The sequence below is a fragment of the Tenrec ecaudatus genome, chromosome 16, assembly GCF_050624435.1.
Source record: "Tenrec ecaudatus isolate mTenEca1 chromosome 16, mTenEca1.hap1, whole genome shotgun sequence".
Lineage (NCBI taxonomy): Eukaryota > Metazoa > Chordata > Mammalia > Afrosoricida > Tenrecidae > Tenrec > Tenrec ecaudatus.
This window is the reverse complement of record NC_134545.1, coordinates 10,985,243-11,009,665: the sequence shown is the minus strand read 5'-3', so window position 1 is coordinate 11,009,665 and position 24,423 is coordinate 10,985,243. Positions and strand designations below refer to the sequence as shown.

General features: G+C 38.2%; 1 protein-coding gene across 2 annotated transcripts in view; it reads right to left on the bottom strand.

Moving 5' to 3' along the window:
* TAOK3 (TAO kinase 3) overlaps positions 1–24,423 on the bottom strand; it is a 212,827-nt gene that overhangs the window by 66,361 nt on the left and 122,043 nt on the right. For both annotated transcript variants that reach the window (XM_075533596.1, XM_075533597.1), the window contains 5 exons: positions 20,433–20,534; positions 17,103–17,148; positions 15,300–15,396; positions 12,680–12,793; positions 11,371–11,462 (listed from right to left, as the gene is read on the bottom strand). In XM_075533596.1, coding sequence (XP_075389711.1) covers positions 11,371–11,462; positions 12,680–12,793; positions 15,300–15,396; positions 17,103–17,148; positions 20,433–20,534 — 451 coding nt within the window. The remainder of the gene's footprint in view (positions 1–11,370; positions 11,463–12,679; positions 12,794–15,299; positions 15,397–17,102; positions 17,149–20,432; positions 20,535–24,423) is intronic.

The following is a 24,423-nucleotide window of genomic DNA, read 5'->3' as shown; positions in this document are numbered from 1 at the left end:
TAGTATTTCCTGGTAGAAAAAAACAACACAAAAACTAAATGTAGCATTAGAAGAATATGTAGGATTTCCAAAATGGACATTCATCATTAACAGAGTTTTAAAATGAGTGCTTAATGTGGAAAGGGCAAAATTCTAGGCAAAGAGACTGTATAACAACAATATTTATGTCCCCTCCTCTCCCAGGAGAATCCAATTCTGAACACAAGCATTTTCCTAAACAATGCTGATATATCGCTTGTCAGTTTCTACCAGGATCTTTTCTGGTAAACTAAGTATCTTTAGTTTAAATAGAAAAGCATCAGAGCAAGCTTTCTTAAAAACATTTAAAAATGCTAGCTTCTACTAGGATTTCTGATGGTGAATTAAATGTCTGCAGTTCAAATGGAACAGTATCACATTAAGTTTTCTTTTTTTAAAAAAGGAAATATCTAGTGGTAGTTATATAATCTGTTGCCAATTTGAGACTATCAAGAGTGAAAGGGTGGGGTTTAGCCTGTCAATCAGGTTGCTGCTTGATGACCTCATTTGGAGGCGCTAAGGAGATAAATAGCTCGCTGGAGATGGGATACACAGACTCTCTGCTTAGTATTCATGATGACAAGACACATGGAGCTACTATAGAGCCCTGGAGCTGCAGGAGCCATGTGGAGAACCACACCAGCACTGAGAAGCTTACATCACCACTGGATCCACAAGACTTTCCACCTACTGGCCTGTGGTCTTACTGCATTTGGCGTCATTGCATGTGTTACATGAGTCTGAAGAGGAATTTATAGGTTGGTATTGGACGTATGAATTAATATTGGATTTAATGGACTTGATCTGGACTGGACTAGGATATTTTCTCAATATATAATTGCTTTTGTATATAAAGTTCTTTCTTAGACACACATGAGTGTCTATGAATTTGTTTCTCTAGTCAACCCAGACTAACACACTAGTGAATGAAAAAAAAAAATCATAGTCCAACATTTTTGCAAGGTTTCTGTGGAAGATCGACTTTGTTGCTGTTATTGCCCTTGAGTTGATCGCCTCAACACTAGCTGAAAGGTTGGAGATTGAATTTATCTGGAGATGCTTTAGAAGTAAGATCTGCTTCTGAACACCCTAAGTAGCAGTTCTACTCAGCACACATTAAGTCACCATGCATCATGCATTGGTAGAGCGTCAACTTGGCAAAGACAATTTCTAAAACAGGCATAACCACTTAGAAACTGTAGAGCTTGCTCCTGAGAAAAGGACAGTGCTGACAATATTATCCCCCGGCTTGGAGACGTTACCTCAGTCATTTAACTTATATAGGATCATTTTTGAGATAGGAATTATTTTAGAAGAGCTGTCATGAGGAAAGGAATAATCCTATTATCCCGCACTATCCAGAGGAAAGAGGAGCCCTGGTGGCATAGGGAGTACAAGTTGGGCTGTGATCTGCAAGGTCAGCAGTTTGAAACCCCAGCCACTCCACAGCAGAAAGTCTGGGCTTTATACTCCAGAGTACAGTCCTGGAAATTCACAGGCGGCAACTCTACCCTGTCCTATAGCATTGCTGTGAGATGGTAGCAACTTGATGGTAATGATTTTTTTTGAGATCCACAGGAAAGATGTGTGTCAGTGTTATATCCCTTTGCTACACTTATTCAAGCTCTGTGCCTAGCTACTACACCGAGAAGCTAGACTATATGAAGAAGACACAACCTTGCATGCTGTGAACGACAAGAACTTGAAGCACTTATTGATGAAGATGAAACAGTCCAGTCCAGTAGAGATTACAACTCAATGTAAAGAAAAAAAATCATCACACTGGACTAGACAACATCTGCATAAAAAAATGAAGCAAGACCCTTACCTCACTCCATGCACAAGAATAAACTCAAGGTGGTCACAGGCCTTGAGGTAAAACCCCAACTATTAGGTCCATTAATGGGGGAACTGGGACAAACCTGAGAACCTTGGCACAGGGAGGGAATGCATAGGCTATCAGAAATAGGGGAGTGCACAAACACAGAGGAGGCACAGATGGACAAGTGTGATGTACTAAAGATAAAACATTTGTGGACATCGAAAGAATTCACCAAGAGAGTAATAAGAGAGACCACAGACTGGGAAAACATCTTTAGTAATGACACATCAGACAAAGGTCTTATTACTAAAATCTTTAATACTCTGCTAGCTTCCAAAAAGAAAAAAACCAATTGTCCACTCAGGAGGTGGGCAAAGGACCTGAGCAGGAGTTTCTCAAGGGCAGAAATCCAAATGACCAATAAATATATGAGAAAATGTTCCAGATCTCTAATCATAAGAGAAATGCAAATTCAAAACAACTATGAGATATCATCTAACACCCTCAAAGATACCCCAATTCAAGAAATCAGAAAGTAATATGTGTTGGAGAGGATGCAGAGAGATAGGAACTCTTGTCCACTGCTGGTGGACCTGTAAGTATGTACAGCCATAATGGAAATCAATTTGGCGATATCTAAAACAGTTGAAAATTGAGCTACCACATGTTCCAGCAATTTCACTACTGGGCATACACCCAGAAGAGACAAGAAACAAACCACGGCCAGACATCTCTGCTCCAATGTTCATCATGGCACAGTTCACAATTGCAAGGAGTTGGAAACAGCCCAAATTTCCATCAACAGACAAATTGATTAAAAAACTGTGGTACATACATACAATGGAGTACTATGCATCCCTAAAAACCAGTGATGAACACATGAAGGATGTTGTCGCATGGGAAGAGCTGGAGGAAATTATGCTACGTGAAGTAAGCCAAGCACAAAAGGACAAGTACAACATGAGTCCACTGAGGTAAGCTCAAAACATCTAAAAGGGGCATAGGGAAGTAGCTACTGTATGCATATGTCCCTGGGGTGAGGTCCAGGTAATATCGCAAGGGTCAGATTAAACTCAGGAATACATACGGTAGCTCACTAAAAAGGAGGGGAGAAAAAAGACATGGGTAGCCAGGGGAACAGGGCACTAACCCACAGAGGGGGAGGGTGTTGTTTGTGTCTCCACAGGGAAAGAGGGACCAGACCTCAACCCGGTGCTCCAAGACAAGAAGAACACAACATATTGACATGAAGCAGGGAAGCGATAGAGAGATTGGAGGGGCCAGTCTCATTACCAACTAAGTTGACAGCACCATCCTGCCCCCCAGAAGAATTCACTTCAGAGGACAGCACTGAAGCCACAGCTCAAGGAGAGGGACTTGTTTGATCAGAGCACATAGGAGCCAATGAAGGGGAAGGGAAAAAATGAGTGGAGCACATCCTGACTCACCAAGCCCTGAGGACAATGTTTCTGCTCAAAGTAGCCAATGCACAGAGACAACCACAGGGCCAGTCCTACCACAGGACAAAGCATTCCTCACTGACCCATAGTACCATGAGGGACAACATTACTTTGAGCCCACAATGCCCAAGTCAGCCACTGGGGGCAGGCAGCAGAGCAGCGGGGGCAACAGAGCAATAAAGTCCCCAGGGAATGCCAGGGATAGATGTGGGGCCAAGGCATGGCACCTGTGGTAGTCACCTAATGTGGTGTCAATTTAAGGATTAAGAGTGGAGTCTAGGCTGTCCATCTGGAGATAGTCAATGAGACTTCTATGGGTATGGACTTCCCCTGAGAATTCTGGGAAATCTGGTACTTCCTCCTTGGAGGCAGAAGATACCGCCCCCCCCCTCTCTGTTACTCCCTGGGAGACATTACAGAAGACAAGCCACATGGATGCAACCAGACCTCGGAAGCCGGAGAAGCCACAGAGACCCCTGCCAGCACTGAGATGCTTACGCCACTGGACCCAAAGACTTTCTACCGACTGGCTTGTGATCGTCCTGCATGTGGCTTCATTGGATGTGTTTGTGAGTCTAAAGAAGACTTTTTTTGGTATCGCACATAAGGGCTAATACCAGACTTATGGCCTTGGACTGGTCTGGGTTGGGATGTGTTCTCAATGTTCAATTGCTTTTGTATATAAATCTCTCCCTTATATACATGTGCGTGTTTATGAATTTGTTTCTCTACTCGACCCAGACTAACATAGCACCCCATCTGGAAAGGACTCGTAAAAGACAACAAATAGACCTTGAACTATTTATAGGGCTAGATCTATGTACATATATTTATAGGTTTAGTATTAAGGTAGCAAATGGACATTGGACCTCCACTCAGGTACTCCCTCAATGCAAGAACACTTTGTTCTATTAAACTGGCATTCCATGATGCTCCCCTTCCCAACACAACCGCTTAAGACAAATGGGTGCATAAGCAAATGTGGTGAAGAAAACTGATGGTGCCAGGCTATCAAAAGATATGGCATCTGGGGTCTTAAAGGCTTGAAGATAAAAAAGTGACCATCTAGCTCAGAAGCAACAAAGCCCACATGGAAGAAGCACACCAGCCTGTGTGATCATGAGGTGTCCATGGGATCAGGTACCAGGCATCAAAGGGAAAAAATCATATCATTGTGAATGAGGGGGAGTGTAGAGTGGGGACCCAAAGCCAATCTGTAGACAACTGGACATCCCCTTACAGAATGGTCACGGGGAGGAGACAAGCCAGTTAGGGGACAGAGTAGCAATGATGAAACATACAACTTTCCTCGAGTTCTTTAATGCTTCCTCCTCCCCCACTATCATGATCCCAATTCTACCTTACAAGTCCGGCTAGACCAGAAGATCTACACTGGTAAAGATAGGAACTTGAAACACAGGGAATCCATGACAGATGAACCCTTCAGGACCAATGGTGAGAGGGGTGATACTGGGAGGGTGCAGGGAAGGAGGGGTAGAAAAGGGGAACCGATGACAAGGCTCTACATTTAACTTCCTCCCTGGGGGACAGACATTGGAGAAGTGGGTGAAGGGCGACATCGGACAGTATAAGATATGACAAACTAATAATAATTTATAAATTATCAAGGGTTCATGAGGGAGGGAGGAGCAGGAAGGGGAGAGGAAATGAGGAGCTGATACCAAGGGTTCAAGAAGAAAGCAAATGTTTTGAGAATGATGAAGTAAACAAATGTACAAATGTGCTTGACACAATGGATGTATGTATGGATTGTGTTAAGAGTTGTACAAGCCCCCAATAAAATGATTTAATAAAAAAAGGTTTGCCCTCAATATGTATTATTGAACAGCAATTTAACTTAATTGAATTTATGCTTAACTTTAACAGGGAATTAAAAGAACTCTGCTAATAGCAGAGTTGGAATTGGAAATCGTTGATCTGAATGCAGAGTCTGTGTTGTGCCTTTGAGTAGATTGCAATTCATAGTAACTCTATATGGCAGAGTAGTACTCCCCTATCACAGGGGTTTCAAGGTTGGAAATCTTCTACAGAAGCATCTGGAGGGCTTGAACTGGGTCCAACTTTTGGATAAGCAGTCAAGCTCTTTAACCTCAGTACCATTAGGCAATTTGAAAGACTAGTTGTTGAAAATGGTAAGACAACCATTTGGAAGAAGGCTCTTTTGGCTCCTAATTCAGTAAGTCATTTTATAAAATTACAACTAGGCTGATGCTAGACCTATTTCATTTAATTTTTTTATATGAAAGATAAAATCAGGAAGTACATACTGGTCTGTATCAAGATAGCACAAACTGTCTCTCAGGACGAGATCTGGACCTACTTTGCCAGTATCAACTGCTGTTTGAAACTTCAGTCATAGCTGCATCTAGACAGTAAAAACTGATGTGATGATGATTCTGAATCATCATGAAGCATTATGGGTTCTTTTAGAGAAGGTTGCAAAACGTAGAATTCATGCTGTATTTAAGGAAGAATTTGGTTAAGCAAATATGGTTACACAAATGGGTAGGCACTAGAAGAATTGAGCCTCATTAGATGTAAGTTCAATTGAGTTGTAAGTTTCAGTGTTAAAAGTAAGCATTTAAAAAGAGGAGCTGATACCAAGGGCTCAAATAGAAAAGTAAATGTTTAGAAGATGATGATGTTAACATATATTTAAATATGCTTGATACAATTGATGTATGGAATGTTGTAAGAGCCCTCCCATAAAATGATTTTTAAAAGTAAGCATTTAATTCCATTTTCACTTCCTGCTAGAATATAGATTATGAAAAAGAGGAATAATCTGTAATAATTATTTTGATATATATAATTATTATAATAAAATATAGTATTATTCTTTAGTCACATGATCATCTAATATTAAACATGTACTATGTTCTTATACTAAGTCCTATGAACACATATAAGAATATAAGGACATAGTACATGTTTAATATTAGGTATATTTAATATAAGATAATATTTAATATATTCTTATATTCTCTTATTGAATCCTGATAATAACCTCAACATTTTGAAGAAAAATTCCAATATCTTAATTCCATTTTCCCTCAAATTTTTTGAAGTAGGTACATAAACCTACTCCTTACTTATTGACATGGTTAGTTTCCAAAGACCAAGCCATTAAGTAAATGACATCCTGGGAAAATGGAGGTTAACCACATGAGATCATAGGGCTATAAGACTTACAAAGTTAACGTACAAAATAATCTGATAGTCGAGTTTTACTACTGTCATAAATGCAAGCTAACAGATAACAACAAGATGACTGATAAGTAAAGAGTATGTATACTGTTATTTCTACTAACAGATAGAAAATCTGACGTTCAAGGGACTTAAAGTATTGTCTCAGCTCACATAGCCAGCATCACCCTGTTACAGAACTCCAAGAAGCACCATTCACATCTAGAGACTATGGGAATGTCTGCTGCAGTTATGCACTGCTACATGTGGGGCCTTGCCAGCTAAGTAGGGGCAAAGTCAAGATTCAAATCCAGGGTATCACACTGAAAAATAACTTTTAGAAGCATATGGTATGTACAAAGCAGTGTTTTTTTAGGAATGCACATAGACTGTAATAGACTTCTCAGATTTTTTAGTATTGTGTTCTATTTGTTCATACACACACACACACACACACACAGATATAACACTAGTCCCCACCCTCAGTTTACTATTTTGAAGTTGTATCTTCCACATCTATGTTTTTATGTTTTATTTGTGTCCACATATATATGCTCATAGATAATCTAGTACAATGTAGATAAAACTTTCATAATTGGTATTCTGTGTCTGCAAGTTTGCAACTTTCTTTGTTCATTAAATATTCAATATTATGATTTTGTGATTTATCCATGATATGTTGATCCAGCCCATTCTTAACTGTAATATGTTGTTGCTGCTCATAGCCATCCTAAATACAACAGAACAAAACACTGCCAAGACATTCTTCACAACTGGTGTTATATATGAGCTCACTATTGCAACCACTGTGTCAAGTTATCTTGCCTCCCACTGTCCCCCACTGTCCTACTTTATTAAGTATGATGTTCTTTTCCAGGGACTGGGCCATCTCTTTCCTTTTCCTAGTCTGTTCTGAGTTTGTAAAGTATGCTAACACGTAATCATCATGGGTGTGGACTCTGCTGATATTGGAAATGCTGGTGGCACAGGTTGCAGCATCCCAGTGACATGTAAGCCACCACAGGAGACAAACTGGCAGAAGGCAGGGGACTGTAAAATAGTATTCTATAATTTATTTATCTACCCCCCCTTTATATGGCAGTTGTTCCTATCTTTTTTGTTGTGTTTTGTCTCCAGAAATAAGGCTGCATGCATCCTACACATACTTTCCAGTGGACATCCATAAGGCTTTCTCTTCGATACAAAGTAGGAAGTGAAATATGGGGTCACTGTGGATACTAGGCACTAATTTTAATACACCTTGCCAATTTGTGCTCCAAAATGGTTGTACCGATTTGCATTTTTATCAACAGTATTTATGGGGTCCGGTATCCTGAGCGCCAAGCTGCTAACGTCAGTCAGTGCTGACTGATAGTGACCTATATGTGGTTTTTGAGACTGTAAATCTTTACACACACAGTCAGGTTCATCTTTCTCCTTGGGCTAGGACAGGAGGCTAGCAGTCTAATGCCTAAGCCAGTGCCCTGAGCAGGTCCTCCAAATTTATTATCCTCAGTCTTCAAATATTTGGCCAATCCAGTTACTGAGAAACAATTTTAATTTGCATTTTCCTGTTAACTCATGAGGCTGAATATCTTTCAATACTTCTTGCCCACATAGGTATTTTCTTCAATAAACTCTGACCCAATACTCTGTTCGATATAATTTAACCATCCAATACTCTGGAATTAGATATGTTTCCTCGTTTGTGGGTTTTCATTTTTGCACTGTATATAGTTTCATTATCTTAAAGCCGTAAAAGTGGTATGTACGTTTTTAAAAAGAGTGTAAAAGTTCTTCCCTATCCTGATATCAAAGGAACACTGGCAGCACAGCAATTAAGCACTTGGTTGATAAACAAAAGGTTGCAGTTTGAATCCACCATTTGCTCCAAGGAAAGATGTAGCTGTCTGCTTCCATAAAGACTGCCACTTTGGAAACGCTTTGGGCAGCTGGACTAGACCCTGTGGCACAAAAATACCACCAACAACCTAATATCGAATAATAAGGATAAGAATGCCTATTGAGCACTTATATTATGCGCTAGCTATTACATAGATGAGTAGCTATTACATAGATGAGGAAACTGAGGTACAGAGAAGCTTCTCCTAAAAATATTAAGTTTTCTTTTGGGTAATCAATCTGGAATTTGTTTTTTATATATGGCAAAACATAGAAATGTCACTGCAGTTTTGATCAGATAATTAACATTGTCTATTGAATACATCATCTTTCCCTCAGCCTCTGGCAGCCTTTTTTTTAGGGTCATTCAAATCATACTTACACAAGAGTCAATTTTAGGTTTTTTAGTCAATTCAGTGGGCTTTTCCTGCACTAAGACCAAACTGACTCAATTATTTGGCACAGATTTTGGTACAGTGATCTTCTGTCCAAATTCTATTTCTTCCAGATCATCTTGGGTAGTTTGATCCTATGAATCTAGCCAACATCACCTGGTCCCACTCTATATAGTATTGCTAGAAGTACAACATAAGCCTTTTTTTAACTATAGAAATATTTCTGCCGAGTCAATAAAAAAATAAAAATCATCAGTGTAAACAAATTGATTGGATCAATTTTCCTTGTAAAGAAAGAGCACAAAGCTTGACATTAAAATGTAAAACAGAAATATAACACTTTCATATCCATCAGCAGATGATCCAATAACGTATGAAAACATCTTCAAGCTACTAGTAGAGTAGGAGCTCTAAGGCGCTGGTAAGAGAAAAAGGTGCACAACGACATGCAGATGGGCACTTGGGTGTGTCAAGGAATAAAATAAATATATGTATTTCCTAAGCGAACAAAGAACCCCTGGATGAACACACAAGACACTGATTAAGGTGGTTCCCGGGATCTTTCAAACAGAGGTGAGCTGGAAACTGGGTCAGTATGGCCAGCGGTGGCAGGTAACTTCCCATTCTATGCCTGCTTATATTCTTGAAATTGTAAACCCTGTGAGTCTACCAAATTTTGAAGAACATTAATATTCTAAATTTCTTCTCTGAACACATTATTATACACGAATATTTAATTTATGATTAGTGAGTCTTTACGATACGTTTCTTTGTCAGAAGGGGTGAATGAAGCAACTGGAAACAAAAGACAAAGTTTTCCAAAGTCTTCTTTATGAGCCAAACATTTTATGAAAGGAGACAAGTGGGATTCAATAGTTCTTATAGGATCAATTTGCATTCCAAGATAGATGAAATTAAACTAAAAATAAAATCTACATGTAAAATAGTGAAGATTTCCTCCCTAAAGAACACTTTGCTTTATTTCTTATTTTACTTTATTTTTTTAAAGAGCACTTTGCTTTATTAGCGATTGAGCATTTTCAATGTAAATATGAGCACATATCTTGATAAAGGCAGTGTTGTGCGGCAACCAGCTTATCTCAGCTTTGGGAAACCAATTGTGCACATCTTTTCCTAACTCTTCATTCAGTGAATCATCCTGGAAGCTTGAAATTGGCCGTGGTGGGAGTTATTTACACCACTGAAATTGGCAAATGCTGCAAATCAGGGCTTCTGAAATTCCCCCAAGAAAGCCACCCATTACATTTAACAGTACAATAAGGATTAAAGCAACTTTAAGATATATTAAAGTTAAAAAATATACTTCTGAGAAGAGCAATCCTCTGGTATTTTAGCCAATCAGGGGGTAGTTTTAATAATACTCGGAGGGCAAGTTTATGGCAAGTGGCATCATAATATGAAGCTCTATGCAGTTGCTCTCTATAGGGTCAAATTGTTGACAAGCCTGCTCTTAACTTCTTTAGACTTCTCTAATAAAAATTGGAATATAAAGTAAGGCAATGTATATAATAGTGTAGGTAAGACATATGCATTAAGTCATGGGGTGAAGAATTACAAATTTTCATATTTTCTCTCTCGTGTCCCACATTTGCTAAGAATTTTTACTTGGATCCACAATCAATGCTCAAAGAAGCAGTGAGCAAGAGATCAAACCATGCATTGCATTGAGTAAATACTCCACACAAGATCTTTTAAAAGTGTTGAAAAGCAAGGATGTTACTTTGAAGACTTAGGTGCACATGACCCCAGACATGGTATTTTCAATCACCTTGTACCCATGTGAAACTTGAACACTGAGCAATGTAGACCGAAGAAAAATTGATATATCTCAACCACAGTGCTGGCAAAGAATATTGAAAGTACCATGGACTGGCAAAAGAACAAAAAAATCTGTCTTGGAAGAGGCAAGGATGGTGAAAATCTATCTCAGGTACTTTGGACATGTTGTCAGGAGAAACCAATCCCTGAAGAAGGACATCATGCTTAGAAGGGATAGCGAAAAAGAGAAAGGCCCTTGATGTGAGACTGGTGCAAGACCAGGCCGTGTTTCATTCTGTTGTACCTAGGCTCGCTATGAGTTGGAGTACACTTGACGGTACCTAACAACAACAACACATCTGTTCAAATGACTTTATTCAAATTCTCATCGCCATTGAACTGACTGGGATTCACGGCAATCCTATAGCACAGGGTAGAACTGCCTCTGTGGGTTTCTGAGACTGCAATTCCTTACAAGAGTAGAAAGCCTCACCTTACTCTTGTGGAGCTGATGGTTTTGAACTACTGACCTTGTGAGTAGCAAGCAGCCTACCACATAACCCACTACACCACCACGGATCCTGTTATTGAAATTAGTAACATGATTTTCAACAGAGAGAAACTAATCTTTAGATGTCATTATACAAGATCACATGAAAAAATATAACAAATTAACACTGCCTGGCATATAGACAGCAGTAAACTCATTATGTATTAATTTGACAAGTTAAACAAAGAGCAGTTCTCAAAAGTATAATGAAAACAAAACAAAAAAGCCTTTACTCACCTAATTCAATACAGGTAATTCCAAGTGACCAAACATCAACTTTCCCATCATACTGCCCTTCATCCATAGCTAATATCACTTCTGGTGCCATCCTACCAAACAAATTGTCGAACACTCAAGTTGTAAATGAAGACAACATTCATGTGATAACATGATTCAATGAATATTTGTTTTTAAGAATATTTCAAAATTTTATCTAATAAAGGTATTATTTCTTTACAGAAATCATCAGGTGAAAAAATCTCCAGAATATAGATAATATACCTGACAATTTATATGAAGTCATATATTCCATAAGCTCTGGTTCTACCGCTTAGTATGTTTAACCTTAGGCAAGCTACATACCCTTTCAGAACGTCAGTTTCTTCAACGGAATAGAGATCATTCTCATAGCTACTTCTAGAGATAATAAATTACATAAAAATACTGGAAAACAAATAAATTACTTTATAAAAATGCTTTATGGATGTATATAAGCAATATAATTAGCTATTTTAAAGATATTACCACTGGAAAATATAATAACAGACTATGCTAGGATGATACTTTACATATTTGCCCATAATAGATTTTTCATAAGGAGGACCAGAGCCATATCACTTGGAGCAGAACGAGTCTCTATTTGTATGTGCAAACAGTTGCTTGGTAAATGCTATTTGATGATGACGGAGAAAAATTCAAATAGTAAAATAGTAGCTTTTTTGTTGTTAATAGATTTTTAGGGAAACATTAGTCATTTTCTAAAATATATGTGGGGCTTCAACATTATTTTTTCATTCCATTGTTCCATGGACTTCTTGAAGCACCCTCATATTGAAAATCCAACGTATCGATGAAAGGAAAGAAAGGTATCTGTGTAGAACGGAGGGACTCTAAGTCAGAGTCACAATCTGGATAAAGCCCCAGAGAGCTCAACATGAAAAGGAATTTGGGTTTCTTTCGTTGAAAAGTATGCTTGCTCGCCAGCCAGCGAAGGTTAAAGAGGCTACCTTGTCCTTACCTGGAGGCTTTATTGTGAGAAAAGTTTGGAGGAAATTCCAGATGAAATCTAAGGCTTCAGCTTGGTCAGTGAGTTGATTATCCTGCCCAGTTTACACACAGTGACATCAGCCTCATTTGAACAATTTAAAGCCAGTGTAAATTCATTTCTAAGACACCATGCTTCTGCGTTGTGAGTGGGTTTTCGATCTTTGCCTACTGCATTTTATTTTGATGATAAAAGAATGTCATGAAACCAAAGTAAAACTAAGAGCTCCTCTTGTTCCTATTGCATATTTGGAAACTAGGTAATGTTCCTAAGTCCACATACCAGTAAGGTGTGCCCACGAAGGAGTTGGCAGGGGAAGCCATTGAGGCAGATCCAAAATCGGCTAGTTTCACCTGACCTGGCTCTGTTAGAAGAATATTTCCCGCTTTAATATCCCTATAGGAAAAAATAAGAGGGTTGGGAATTACTTTTTAATTTTTATTATGGAATAGGTCAGAGCATGCAATTAATAAGACAAAAAGTTTATTAAAAAACCTAGCTCAGATAGCCAGGAGGGGATTTAGTAATTACTGCATGTTGTCAGGGGTCCCAGATTCCTGGGTGTACTTACAGGTAGGTCATCGTAATTACTTAAAGGCAGAGCTTTCTTCAGAGGGAGGAAATGCAGTGAGAAACACGGCGGATATGGCAGACAAGGAGACCGAAGCAGTTGCTACACTTACAAAAAGCGTATTCTTCAAGGCTAAATCCAGACACCAACGGTATTCCTTGTGCTGGGAAAACTGGTGCCACTTATAACCAACCACCTTTTGTTTTTCCCTCTTCCAAATTATGTGACAGTTTTAGAGACTAAATAGATCTTCAGCGACTCTGCATCAACTATCTGTCAATAAACCTCAACTACACACATACCTTTTCTTTCTTGCCTGTGACCCTTTCTCTCTGCTTTTAATTGTAACTGCAACTCTAAGGCACTGAGGGTACATGTTATATAGAAGGTGTTATTTAAAAATAACACTGAACAGTAAAAAGAAGACCCTGAAAGATCAAAACAAACAAGGATTAGGGGTTAAGAAATTGCATTTCTAGTGTATTACCACAAACAGAATTGCAAGTGGTTATCATGAAATCTATTAGATGTTTTATGCAGCAAAAGTTTTAAAAAGAAGATTTAAGAAATTCATTCTTTAGAATGATAATTTAGAATGAATTTTTTGAAGGCATGAATGTAATGAGTACTAGGAACCAAAATTTGTAAGCTGATGGGCAGTGGAAAGATTAAGTAGAGAATGAGGAAAAACTTATGTTAAGCTGAAAATGATAAGGTTCAAATACTTCCAAAACAAGTTTTCCAAAAATCTTCCCTCCAAAGTTCCGTTTCCTTCCTCATGATGACACTAGGCATTGGCAGAGAGAACTAAAAAAAAGTATTATTTATTTCTCTTTACAACAGAAAAATATCTTTCCCCTATTATATTCAATTATTAATTATCTTCAAAAGACTAATCTCCCTTTTAATTCAATAAAAATCTGGCAATATTTATTTTTAAATAAAGAGAATATGTTAAAAGTATTCTTTTCTTCTCAATTTCCTTTACATAATAAAGAAGTGATTAACTTTGGACTAATGCACAGATTAAAATGATAAAGGCACCAAAAAGCCCTGAGCTGTGGTTTTAAGTAAAAGTAGGTAAAAGCTCCTAAGTAAATTGGTATTCAGTAAAGACAGCTTAGTATCTAGAGTTTGTTAAAGTTAAATCTACAGACACCATGGTTAAAGATATCTCATCACTATTTGTTAGACATGGTTCAGTATATTTCCTCACCCTTATAAATAACTCAAGTTCATTTTGACCTGTCCACTTTATGAGTCCGAACTGACCCGAAGACAGTGAGTTTGCGTTTTTTTCCCTTTTTGTGAATTTTCAGAAGTTCTGCTTTTGTAGTACCAGTAACTGGTGATGCTTACTCTAGGGGGACTGACACAGGATCATAAGGGGAACCTATGATCTAATAGTTTCACTTCTTCCTAGTAAATGTCAAGTGTTTTGTTTGTGAGCCAGATCGAATCCTTTACACCTACCTCATGCTCCACCACTTCTACCATTCATTACAGCAAATGGACTAGCTATTTACCAAGAAAAGGAAAGATTGCTTAATAACAGCTATCCTTTGGAGAAGTTAGTAGTGGGAGGTCAGAGTGGTGGTAAAGAAAATATAAAGTAGAGGAAAATCCTAGATTAGGAGTCAAGAAATTTGTGTTGCCATCCTAACTCCAGTTCCTAAATGCTATACAACCGTGGGCAATGCATTTAAACATGTATGAGGCTCAATTTCTTCATCTGTCAAGTAAATAAAATAACTTCTTAAGTATATGTATGAAAACCTGGTGGTATCGTGGGTGGTTTCTTGTGTTGCTCACTGCAAGATCAGCAGTTTGAACCCATTGGTTTGCTCTGAAGGTACAAGATGAGACTTACTGCTCCCATAAAGAGTTACAGCCTGGGAAACCCTAGAGTCACTCTACTGTCATCTAGGACCCCTGGGAGTCAGTATGGACTCAATGACAGCTGGATATTAAAAATAAATACATGGAAGAAAGGTTCTTTCTTTTCTACTTTTCTGACACAGTATCTTAAAATAAAGGGATGGGAACAGTTGCTAGTCCTTCCTCAAATTTCCCTGCAACACCCTGTCTGGAAAAGAGTTATCTACAGAACAGAGATGATAAAAGTCTTTGTGGGCATATGGGAACAACCAGGGATAGAAGCTAAACTCTGGCTTTACTCCTTGCACCCAGCAGCAGCAAATGCAGCAAAAACCTATTCACTTCCCATAAATCCTCGGGCACTCTAAACATTGGAGCATGCACTAATTTCAAAAATCCCTTAAATAGATGGTCCTATAACCGCAATAAAAGCATAATTAGCTCTAAACTTACCTATGAATCAATGCATGAGAATGCAGGTAGGCTAGCCCTTGCAAGGCACCGTGAGTAATGGCAGAGATCTCCACTTCCTGAAGCGGTTTCTTATGAACTGGAGAAGCAAAATAAGTCAGGATCAGATGATCAGTTTCATTCCTGTTTATCATCTTATGCAACTACGCCAGACTGAGTTATACTTTCTCAAATGACACAGTCACTTCAATAGATAGAATATATAATTTCTCTAGAATAGCAATAAAATAAATTAGGTAACATAAAACCCAAGGGCAGTTAAAAAATTCAACCAAAATCCTGAAACAAATGAATCCCTTAAAACAAAACAAACAAGCATGATGTTCTTTGAGTGAGGCACTGCTAATTTACTTTATCAGCTGTGCAAGTCAAAGTCACATTACTCCAACAAGCCAGGCCCAAATTTATCATTCCCTTCTGACCACATTCTAAGTGCGTCAAGTGTTTAAGGTTACATTATCGTCTGCCAGAAAGCCATCTATAATTACCCCTCCTAAATACAGGTTTTCATTATTTGTGAAAGCAGCTAATAAGTAATTTCTATTCAGAGGTCAAGAGTAATATAAGAAAGTTTTTAAAATATACATATAGAATTTTCATAGTTTCTGGTTATAGCAACATTTGCAAAGGAGATGCGGGTCAGTCGAGATATTTGAAAAGGTCCAATAGCAATATGATTTGATAGCATCTACTACAGAAATATGATGTTTTTTGTTATACATGTCACATCACAAAAGCCAGATATTTCAGATGTACCTGCCTGAATTAAAACAGCAAGAGGGTTGCTAATCATCCCTCCAAATATTTTCAGTGACACTGCATAGATCACAGTCTGTCTAACAAGTCACATGGAAGAAGCACACCAGCCTGTGGGATCATGATGTGTCGACGGGTAACAGGCATCAGAAGACCACAAACAAACAAACAAACAAACAAACAAACAAACAAACAAAAAACATATTGTTGAGAACATGAGGGGTCAGAGCAGAGCCCCCAAACCCATCTGTAGATAGTTAGACACCCACTCACAGAAGAGTCGCAAGGAAGGGATGAGTCAACCAGGGTGCAGGATAGCACCGATGAAACATACAATATTTCTCTGGTTCCCTGAGGCTTCCTCATCCCACCTCACTGTCATGATCACAGCCATGCCTTCATTGGAGGCTAGACTGGACCACGTACACTGGGATACTTAAGAGCTCACAGAACATGGAAACCAAGGTACACTGGGACAGAGAAGAGCTCACAACACACGGAATCCAGGTCAGATAACCCCCTTAGGAACAAAATGGGCATAGTGCTATCAGGTCAGTAAGGCGAAAGTGGGGAAAGCAGGGGAGGAAGGGGGAACCTATCGCAATGATTGACACACAATCCTCCCCACCCCCACCCCAGGGGGGGATGAACAACAGAAACCATGTGGTGTCTGTAAGATATGAAAAAAAATTATAATTTATCAAGGGGTCATGATGGTGGCAGGGGGAAGGGAGGGAAAAAAGAAGAGCTGATACCAAGGGCTCAAATAGAAAGTTAACGTTTAGAAAATAATGATGGAAACATATGTACAAATATGCTTGATACAATTGATGTATGGATTGTTATAAGAGCTGTTAGAGACCGAGCCTTTAATAAAATGATCTTTAAAAATAGCGTGTCTAGCTTATTCATATACTGTTTAAGTCCGAGCCATCATCCATTTACTTTGTCCAAATGGTTCTTGGGTATAAAAGAGATAACATCTGTCAAAGTATAACAGAAAGGAGGGAAGAGTGCTTTTAGTCTTACCTTCTAATAAATCTGAGGCTGAGCCTAAGCAATATTCCATCACCAACTGTAATAGATTAAAATAATAACCAGAACAATAAAAATCAATGAAAAAAACACTAAAAAGTTCTTCCCCACCCCCCAAACAAACAAAACCCTCAAACCAAAACAAAGAAATAAAAAACTAAAGAAAAAAGAATACTAGTAGAATAAACATTCTGATATGCTTGGATGTGAATTAAATTTTGGTCATTTGGTAGTAATTGATGTTTACAATTTCCATATCATGATATTTTTCATTACTGACTACTTGGAATTAGTCTGAGGCTAGAAAGGAGCTAGATATGGACACACTCACTATAGAAAGAGTCAAGTTAAAATTGCTCAGGCATTTACTTATTAGTTTCCAGGCTACCTTGTTTTAAAGAGGGTTCAGGTTAGGTAGGTTATAATAAGGAGCCCTAATGATATAGTGGTAGCATATTGGGCTGCTAACTGCAAGGTCAACAGTTCAAAATCACCAACTGTTCCATGGGAGAAAGATGAGGCTTTTTACTTCCATAAAGGATTAATCTAAAAAAAAACTATAGGGACAGTTCTACCTTGTCCTGTGGGATTTGGGTTTGGAGGTTATAATATAAATTACAATGTTCAGTTACATAAAATAAACCAGTAAGTTATACATTGCCTATTCTCATATTTAAAAGTTCTATTAAATACATACATATTATTTAGATGTAATCTAATTCTGTAGCCTGCTTTATCTCAAACCCCTTAGAGATGTGAGATATTTAAGTTTGTATCTCAAATTATTTCTAGATCATTATTAAAATACTATTAAAGCTTACTAGGTTTGCAATATTGCAAAAAACCCATTGCCATGGAGTTGATTCCAAGCCTGTAGGCCAGAGCAGAGCTGCCCCTTTGGGTTTCTGAGAGACAGACAGGACAGACAGCTTCAGATTTCTGCTGGTGGGTTCAGAGTGCCAACCTTGTGGTCAGCAGCCTAACTTGTAACCCGCTATGCTACCAAGACTCCATCTTCAGAGGCTTTTAAACAGCAAGAATGTAAGAAAATAAAATGCTTTTCTTTCCCACCTCCCAGTGTTTTGGTGCCCCAGACTTCTGATCAACAGCCAAGGTCAGAACTATGAGTGCTCAGTGACCACTATTAGACACACACACACACGCACACACACACACACACACACACACACTTACTTCCATAAATTATTTTATTATTCTAAAATAATGCACGTTCATTTTACAAAACTAGCCAAGCTGATTGGGAGTGAGTCAATTACAACTCATAGCTACCCTATGGGACAGAGTAGAATTGCGCTGGAGGCCTCTTCCAGCAGTCATCTTTAAGCAAATAGTCCTAGTTTTCTGCCCCAGAGGGACTTGGGGTTAGAAATGCTGACTTTGGGGTTAGTAGCTGAGCACCTAACCACTGTGTCACAAGGGCCCCTTGCATATTCATTAGAAAACATACAATTTCTATAATCATTTAGACATCATCGTATCAACTTATTTATTCCTTTCATTTTTTAAATATGAAGACCCAGGTAAGCAAACACTATAGATAATATAGTTATGCTTATCTTTTAAAATAGTTTTAATTGATAGAAAGTACTTCTAAGTGTTTTATCTTAAGTATTATTTTCCCTATGATTCCATAACAGAAGGGCAAAATCCAAGTGCTAACTCTTCTGTTTCATGCCTTCAGAACCTCCCCACCCTCACCCCAAGCTCTCATTTGAAGCTGTTTACTCTGAAGTTTCATCAAGTGCTGATATGCTAAGTTATCTGGTTTCTGCCCACAAGTGATTTGCTAGGCTAATTCACAAGGACACTTGACCTATGGCTGGTTGTTCACTACTGACACTAAACAGCTCTAGTTGTTCTGCCTTTGAACTACTGGTTCTGTTCTCTAGCTTCCCTGCCTGCTTCCTATGATCAAGTTATTTTCGCAACTATCTGTATGCCTAGCTCAGCAGCTCAGATCCTATGACCTTCTTCTACAATAGTCTATCATAGTGGTTACAGACAGAAACCAGTTAATCAAGTTTACTAGCATTTTATGTTTTCTAAGAGTAAACTGGCTTCAAAGGAGAGCTTAGGGGACTTTTTGAAGACTTGAAACATAAGAGAAAAAGCACTTGGTTTTTGCAATGTAACATTTACTCTGCCCACCCAATATCCCCGAGCTTATTATAGGTCAGATTTCCAAGATTCCTTTGGTGAATTTCTTTACCTAGAAAAAGCACAAAACACCAAAATCACTGCCAATGAGCCATTTCTGACTCCTGGTGACCCGATGGAAAATAAACTCTAAATATTTTAAACACTGCTTGAAGAGTAATGTTCTTGCTTAGCCCTTTCAAGACAGAATTAGTTTCTGCTTTTAATTCTTCTAAACCATGTATTTTCAGCAATAGAATGCATTTTGAATGTAATTTTTAAAAAGACTTTTTTTTAGGAAATATGGATTTTGATACAATTAGTGGGACACATATGTCTTAAGGGGTCTCTAGTCTTAAGTTTGGTGGGATTTCTTCAGATTTGCATAATTACACAGAGCACCCACCACCAGAGAGTAGCACACACTTAAAGTGGGATACCAGCTTCCCACTAAACCCTCAAGGTGGGCAATGTATGTGGATTTTATATATTCCATGGGTCTTGAAATAGTTAAGTGTACCGTTTGATACAGTCTATCTAGGAGCTAAAATCACTAACTGAATGTAATAAGTAAGAAAGGATTTAGTACATGGTAAGTACTCAATAAATTATAGTGAAATTGGACTCCAACTTGGAAAGTGCAATCTGGTAATGCACAAGCATAACACTTTCATCCTCTAAAAGTGCCAATTCACTAACCAAAAACCACACATGCAAACCTATAAAAATATACAAAGAACTTAATGCAGATTAAAAGCAAATTTGGTAGAAATTAGTGATGGTAATATCAGACAAGCACAACTCAACACTTCCAGAGAATTGGAATGGATGAAGAAAAATGATAAAAAAAGTAAAATTCTAGAATGCCTGTTGTTTTGACAAATAAATCATTATAAAATGATGGGGGTCTTTTTAAAAAACCATTCTGTCACTGAGAATTCACAGAATGGAATTTCCAAAGGTTATATATCATATTTAACCTCAGAAAATTCATGGAAAATGAGTGGAATGAAAAGATTATTAATTTTTCCAAGAAGATTCTGAAATTCATGGAAAACATCGATAACAAAAGTCAAATGGGACAGAAATTGAATCGACAATTTGATCAAAAATATAATTAAAGAAAAAAGGGAGAGAAAAAAGAAAAGGTGCTAAAGGTCCTCTTACCCAAGCAGTATGTTCTTTTAAGTAGCAGCCTTTGTATTCTATGGTATTGGGATGCTTCAATTTTCGTAAAAATCTGACTTCCTTTAGAATATCTTGCCATTTCTATGGAAAGAGAAAACACAGAGAAAAGCAGGATAAATAAGTCACATCCAGGGGATTCCAATTAATGACATGAACGAAAATGCGTATGAATTCCTAAATGGAAAACTGATTTGCTCTATAAACCTTTATGCAATTCATAATAAAAAGTAAAAAACAAAAAAATTAAGAGTAGCTTACTATTTTTTTAATCTTACTATTTCTGCTGAAGTCAAGAAACATATTTTATTTTAAAATGTAAACTATGATTTTATTGTCAAATATATACATATATGCATTATTATATTAATAGACATAAAATAAATGAAAAAATTCAAAGTTGTTTTTACATTGATTATACAATGTAAATATATGCTCAACTATATTATAGTAAAGCCATAGTATACACAATTCATGTCTTATTCTGCAAAACAGCTGATTGAGCTAGAATGTTCTTGTTATTATGTGCCCTTGAATTTGTTCCAATTCACAGGCAACACTGCCTAGTCCCGTCTCATCCCCACAATTTTTGCTGCCATTATGTCAATTCACCCCACTGACGGTCTTCCTCACGTATGCTGACCTTCTACTTTACCAAGCATGGTGTACATTTCCTGGAAGTGGTCTCTCCAGATAACATGTCCAAAGTACATGAGATGAATGAAGTCTTCCATCCTCATTTCTAAGGACCATTCTGGCTATACTTATTCATGATAAATTTGTTCTTCTGGTAGTCTATGGTACTTTTAATAGACCACTACCATCATTTAACTGCATTAATACTCCAATCTTCCTTAATCATTGTTCAGTTTTCACCTGTGTATGAGGTAATAGAAAATGCCATGGCTTGAGTCTGGTAAACCTTAGTCCTCCAAGTGCCAACTTTACTCTTTAGCTAATTAAGTGAGTTGTATACTGCATATTTGCACACTACAATATATTTTCTTGAATACTGCTTCCATGAGCATTTCGTAGATCCAACTAAAATGAAATCCTTGACAATTTCAGTCTTTTCTCTGTTTACCATAATGTTTGATGTTGTCTATTGGTCAAGTTATAAGGATTTTTTTAAACATTGAGTTGTAATTAATACTGAAAGCTGTATTATTTGATCTTCAAAAGTAAGTACTTCATGTTCTCTTTGGTTTCAGCAAGATTTTCTGTTATTTGCATATTGTAGGTTATTAATGAGACATTCTCCATCCTTAATGCCATATTCTTCTTCAGACAGTCTAGCACTCAGATTATTTATTCAGCATACAGATTGAGTAAGAGTGGTGGAAGAGTATCACCCTGATGCATACCTTTCCTGATTTTAAAACAATTATCATGATCTAAGTGGAGGTTCCAAACAAGTGTAATTAAGTGTTCTAGAATTCCTTCTCTCTGCAATGTTATCCATAACAAAAATTTGTTATCCATAATTTATAATGATTCACATAATTGAAAACCTTTGAGGAGTCTACAAGTAAACATCTTTCTAGTGTTCTCCGCTTTCATCCCAGATCCATGTGACATCATTCCATGTCCTCTTCTGAATTTGAATTGAATTTCTGGCAGGTACCTATCTATACTCTGCTGCAACAACTTTTAAATTATCTGGAGGAAAAATTTCTTGCATGTGATATTATTAAATCATTTCCATATTCTGTGGGATCACCTTTCTATGAAATGGGCACAAATACAGATCTCTTCCAGTTAGTTGGCCAGGTAGCTGTCTTTTAAATGTCTTGGAATAGACAAGTGCTGGCAGCACTGCATCCATTTGTTGAAATATTTCTATTAATATTCCGCCAACTCCTTGAAAAAAAGTGAACTCACTACCATTGATGGCGACTCATAGTGACCCTAGGACAGTGTTCTACTTGCCCCTGTGAGTTTCTGAGACTGTAATTCTGTATGGGAGTAGCGACTAGTGGTTTCAAACTGCTGACCTTGCGCTTAGCAGCCCAGTGCAAAAGCACTGCCCTACCAGGGCTCTTCACCTAGCGCTTTGTTTTTAGCTTAAGGCTTTCAGTGTAGCTTTAACTTATTCCTTTAATAGCATTCTTAAATTATATATTACTTATTGAAATAGATGAATGCTGATAAATTCTTTTGGGTACATTGACTCTGTATTTCTTTCACCTTCTTTTTATGTGCCCTACATAATTCATTATTTTGCCCATAGAATCCTTAAATACTGCAAATTGAGACTTGTATTTTTCTTCAGTTCTTTCAGCTTTGAATATGCTGAAGATGTTCTTCCCTTTTGATTTTCTAAATCCAGGCCTTTGCATATTTCAGTATAATAGTCTGTCTTCTCAAACCGCCTTTTAAAATTCCCCATTCAGCTCTTATACTTCAAAATCCTCCCTCCCCCATTTGTTATAACTACTCTACATTCAAAAACAAGTTTCAGAGTCTCTGGAATCAACTTTGTTTTCATTCCTTTATTTTTTTAATGTTCTTTAACTTTTTTCACACCTTGATGTCATCCCACAACTCATCTGGTCTTCAGTAGTATTAAATCTGTTCTTGAGATGGCCTGTAAATTCAGATGCGATATACATTTTAAGCGCTTGTGGGCTTGTTTTAATTATCTTCACCTCCAACCTACACTTGGATATGAGGAATTTGCACTGGTTCCACAGTTGGTCCCTAGCCTTATTTTGACTGATGATATTGAACCTATCCATTTTCTCTTCCCACAGATGTCATCATTTTGATTCTTGGTCCATGTGGACTGGGGCTCAGCTATATTGTTACTTTTCTTTCCCTCTATTCTGTATTACCCCCCACCCCGAGTCTCAGCGGGCTTCATTTTTTTTTCTTTCTTTTCTTTTTCCCTTCCTTTTTCTCACACATCACTGCTGACCTCCAGACCACTCCCCTTAGCCTAGGACATTTATGCCTGCCCTCCACCCAGCTAAAAGAACTCCACCTTCAGCAGCATAACCAGAGGCTGGGGAAAAGCCCACCCACCCTCCACCAGGAGATATTCCGCCCAACTTCTTCCCAGGAAAATTCTGTCCGCCCACCCACTGCAGTGTTTAATACGTGGCTGGGGAAGTCCTTCCCACCTTCTTTGGGGAAAATCCTGCCTGCGTGGCTGAGGGAACTCCTAACCATCCTCTGTGGTCCCACATGACTGAGGGAATTTCCTCCCGCCTGCCATAGTGCCTCACACAGCCAAAGGCAGCTTGAAGAACACTTGCAAAAATTCCACGCTGCTACAGGAACCTCTGCCTAACCTCTGCAGTGATATACCTGACCAGGGAAATTCTGACCACCATTCGCGGTGCTCTATACCAAAGGAGGCACCCACCAGCCTTCTGTGGCACCACTGTTGCAGCGGGTACTCTGACACCACCTCTGCAGCACCCCAAGCTACCATGGGCCACACCATCACGGCTTCCTGTGAGGTCACCCAGTACAGCACCATCCTCAGGAGTCCACAAAAACCCAACCAGCGTCCCCTGAGAGGAACATCCAACTAACCCTCCAAATAACAGAATACTGGTTGACTAGGGAAAGAGTAAAGCCACAGGAGGATAAAGTGGTAGCCCGATGCCATAGTGAAATTAGCTGCAGGCAGTATGAAGAAGCATTCCTATGAGTCTCCCAGAGAGAGCCAGTGCTCTTCAACTTCCTGGAAAATGGCACCTAGCTTTTCTAAAACAATGCCACGCAAACAGGAATCAGCCCCAACAACCTCAAAGAAAAACAGAAGACAAAATGCAATGGCAGAAGATGTCCTGAACCTAATGACGTGCATACAAGAAGTAGACATTGATCTGCCACAGAAAGAAAATTTCAGGATGCTACTGGAGTCATACAGGATATGAGGGAAACAATACAGAAAAAGGATGAAGTGATAGAGGAGATAATGTCCATATACCAAAGGAAAATTCAAGATCTTAGGGACAAAATA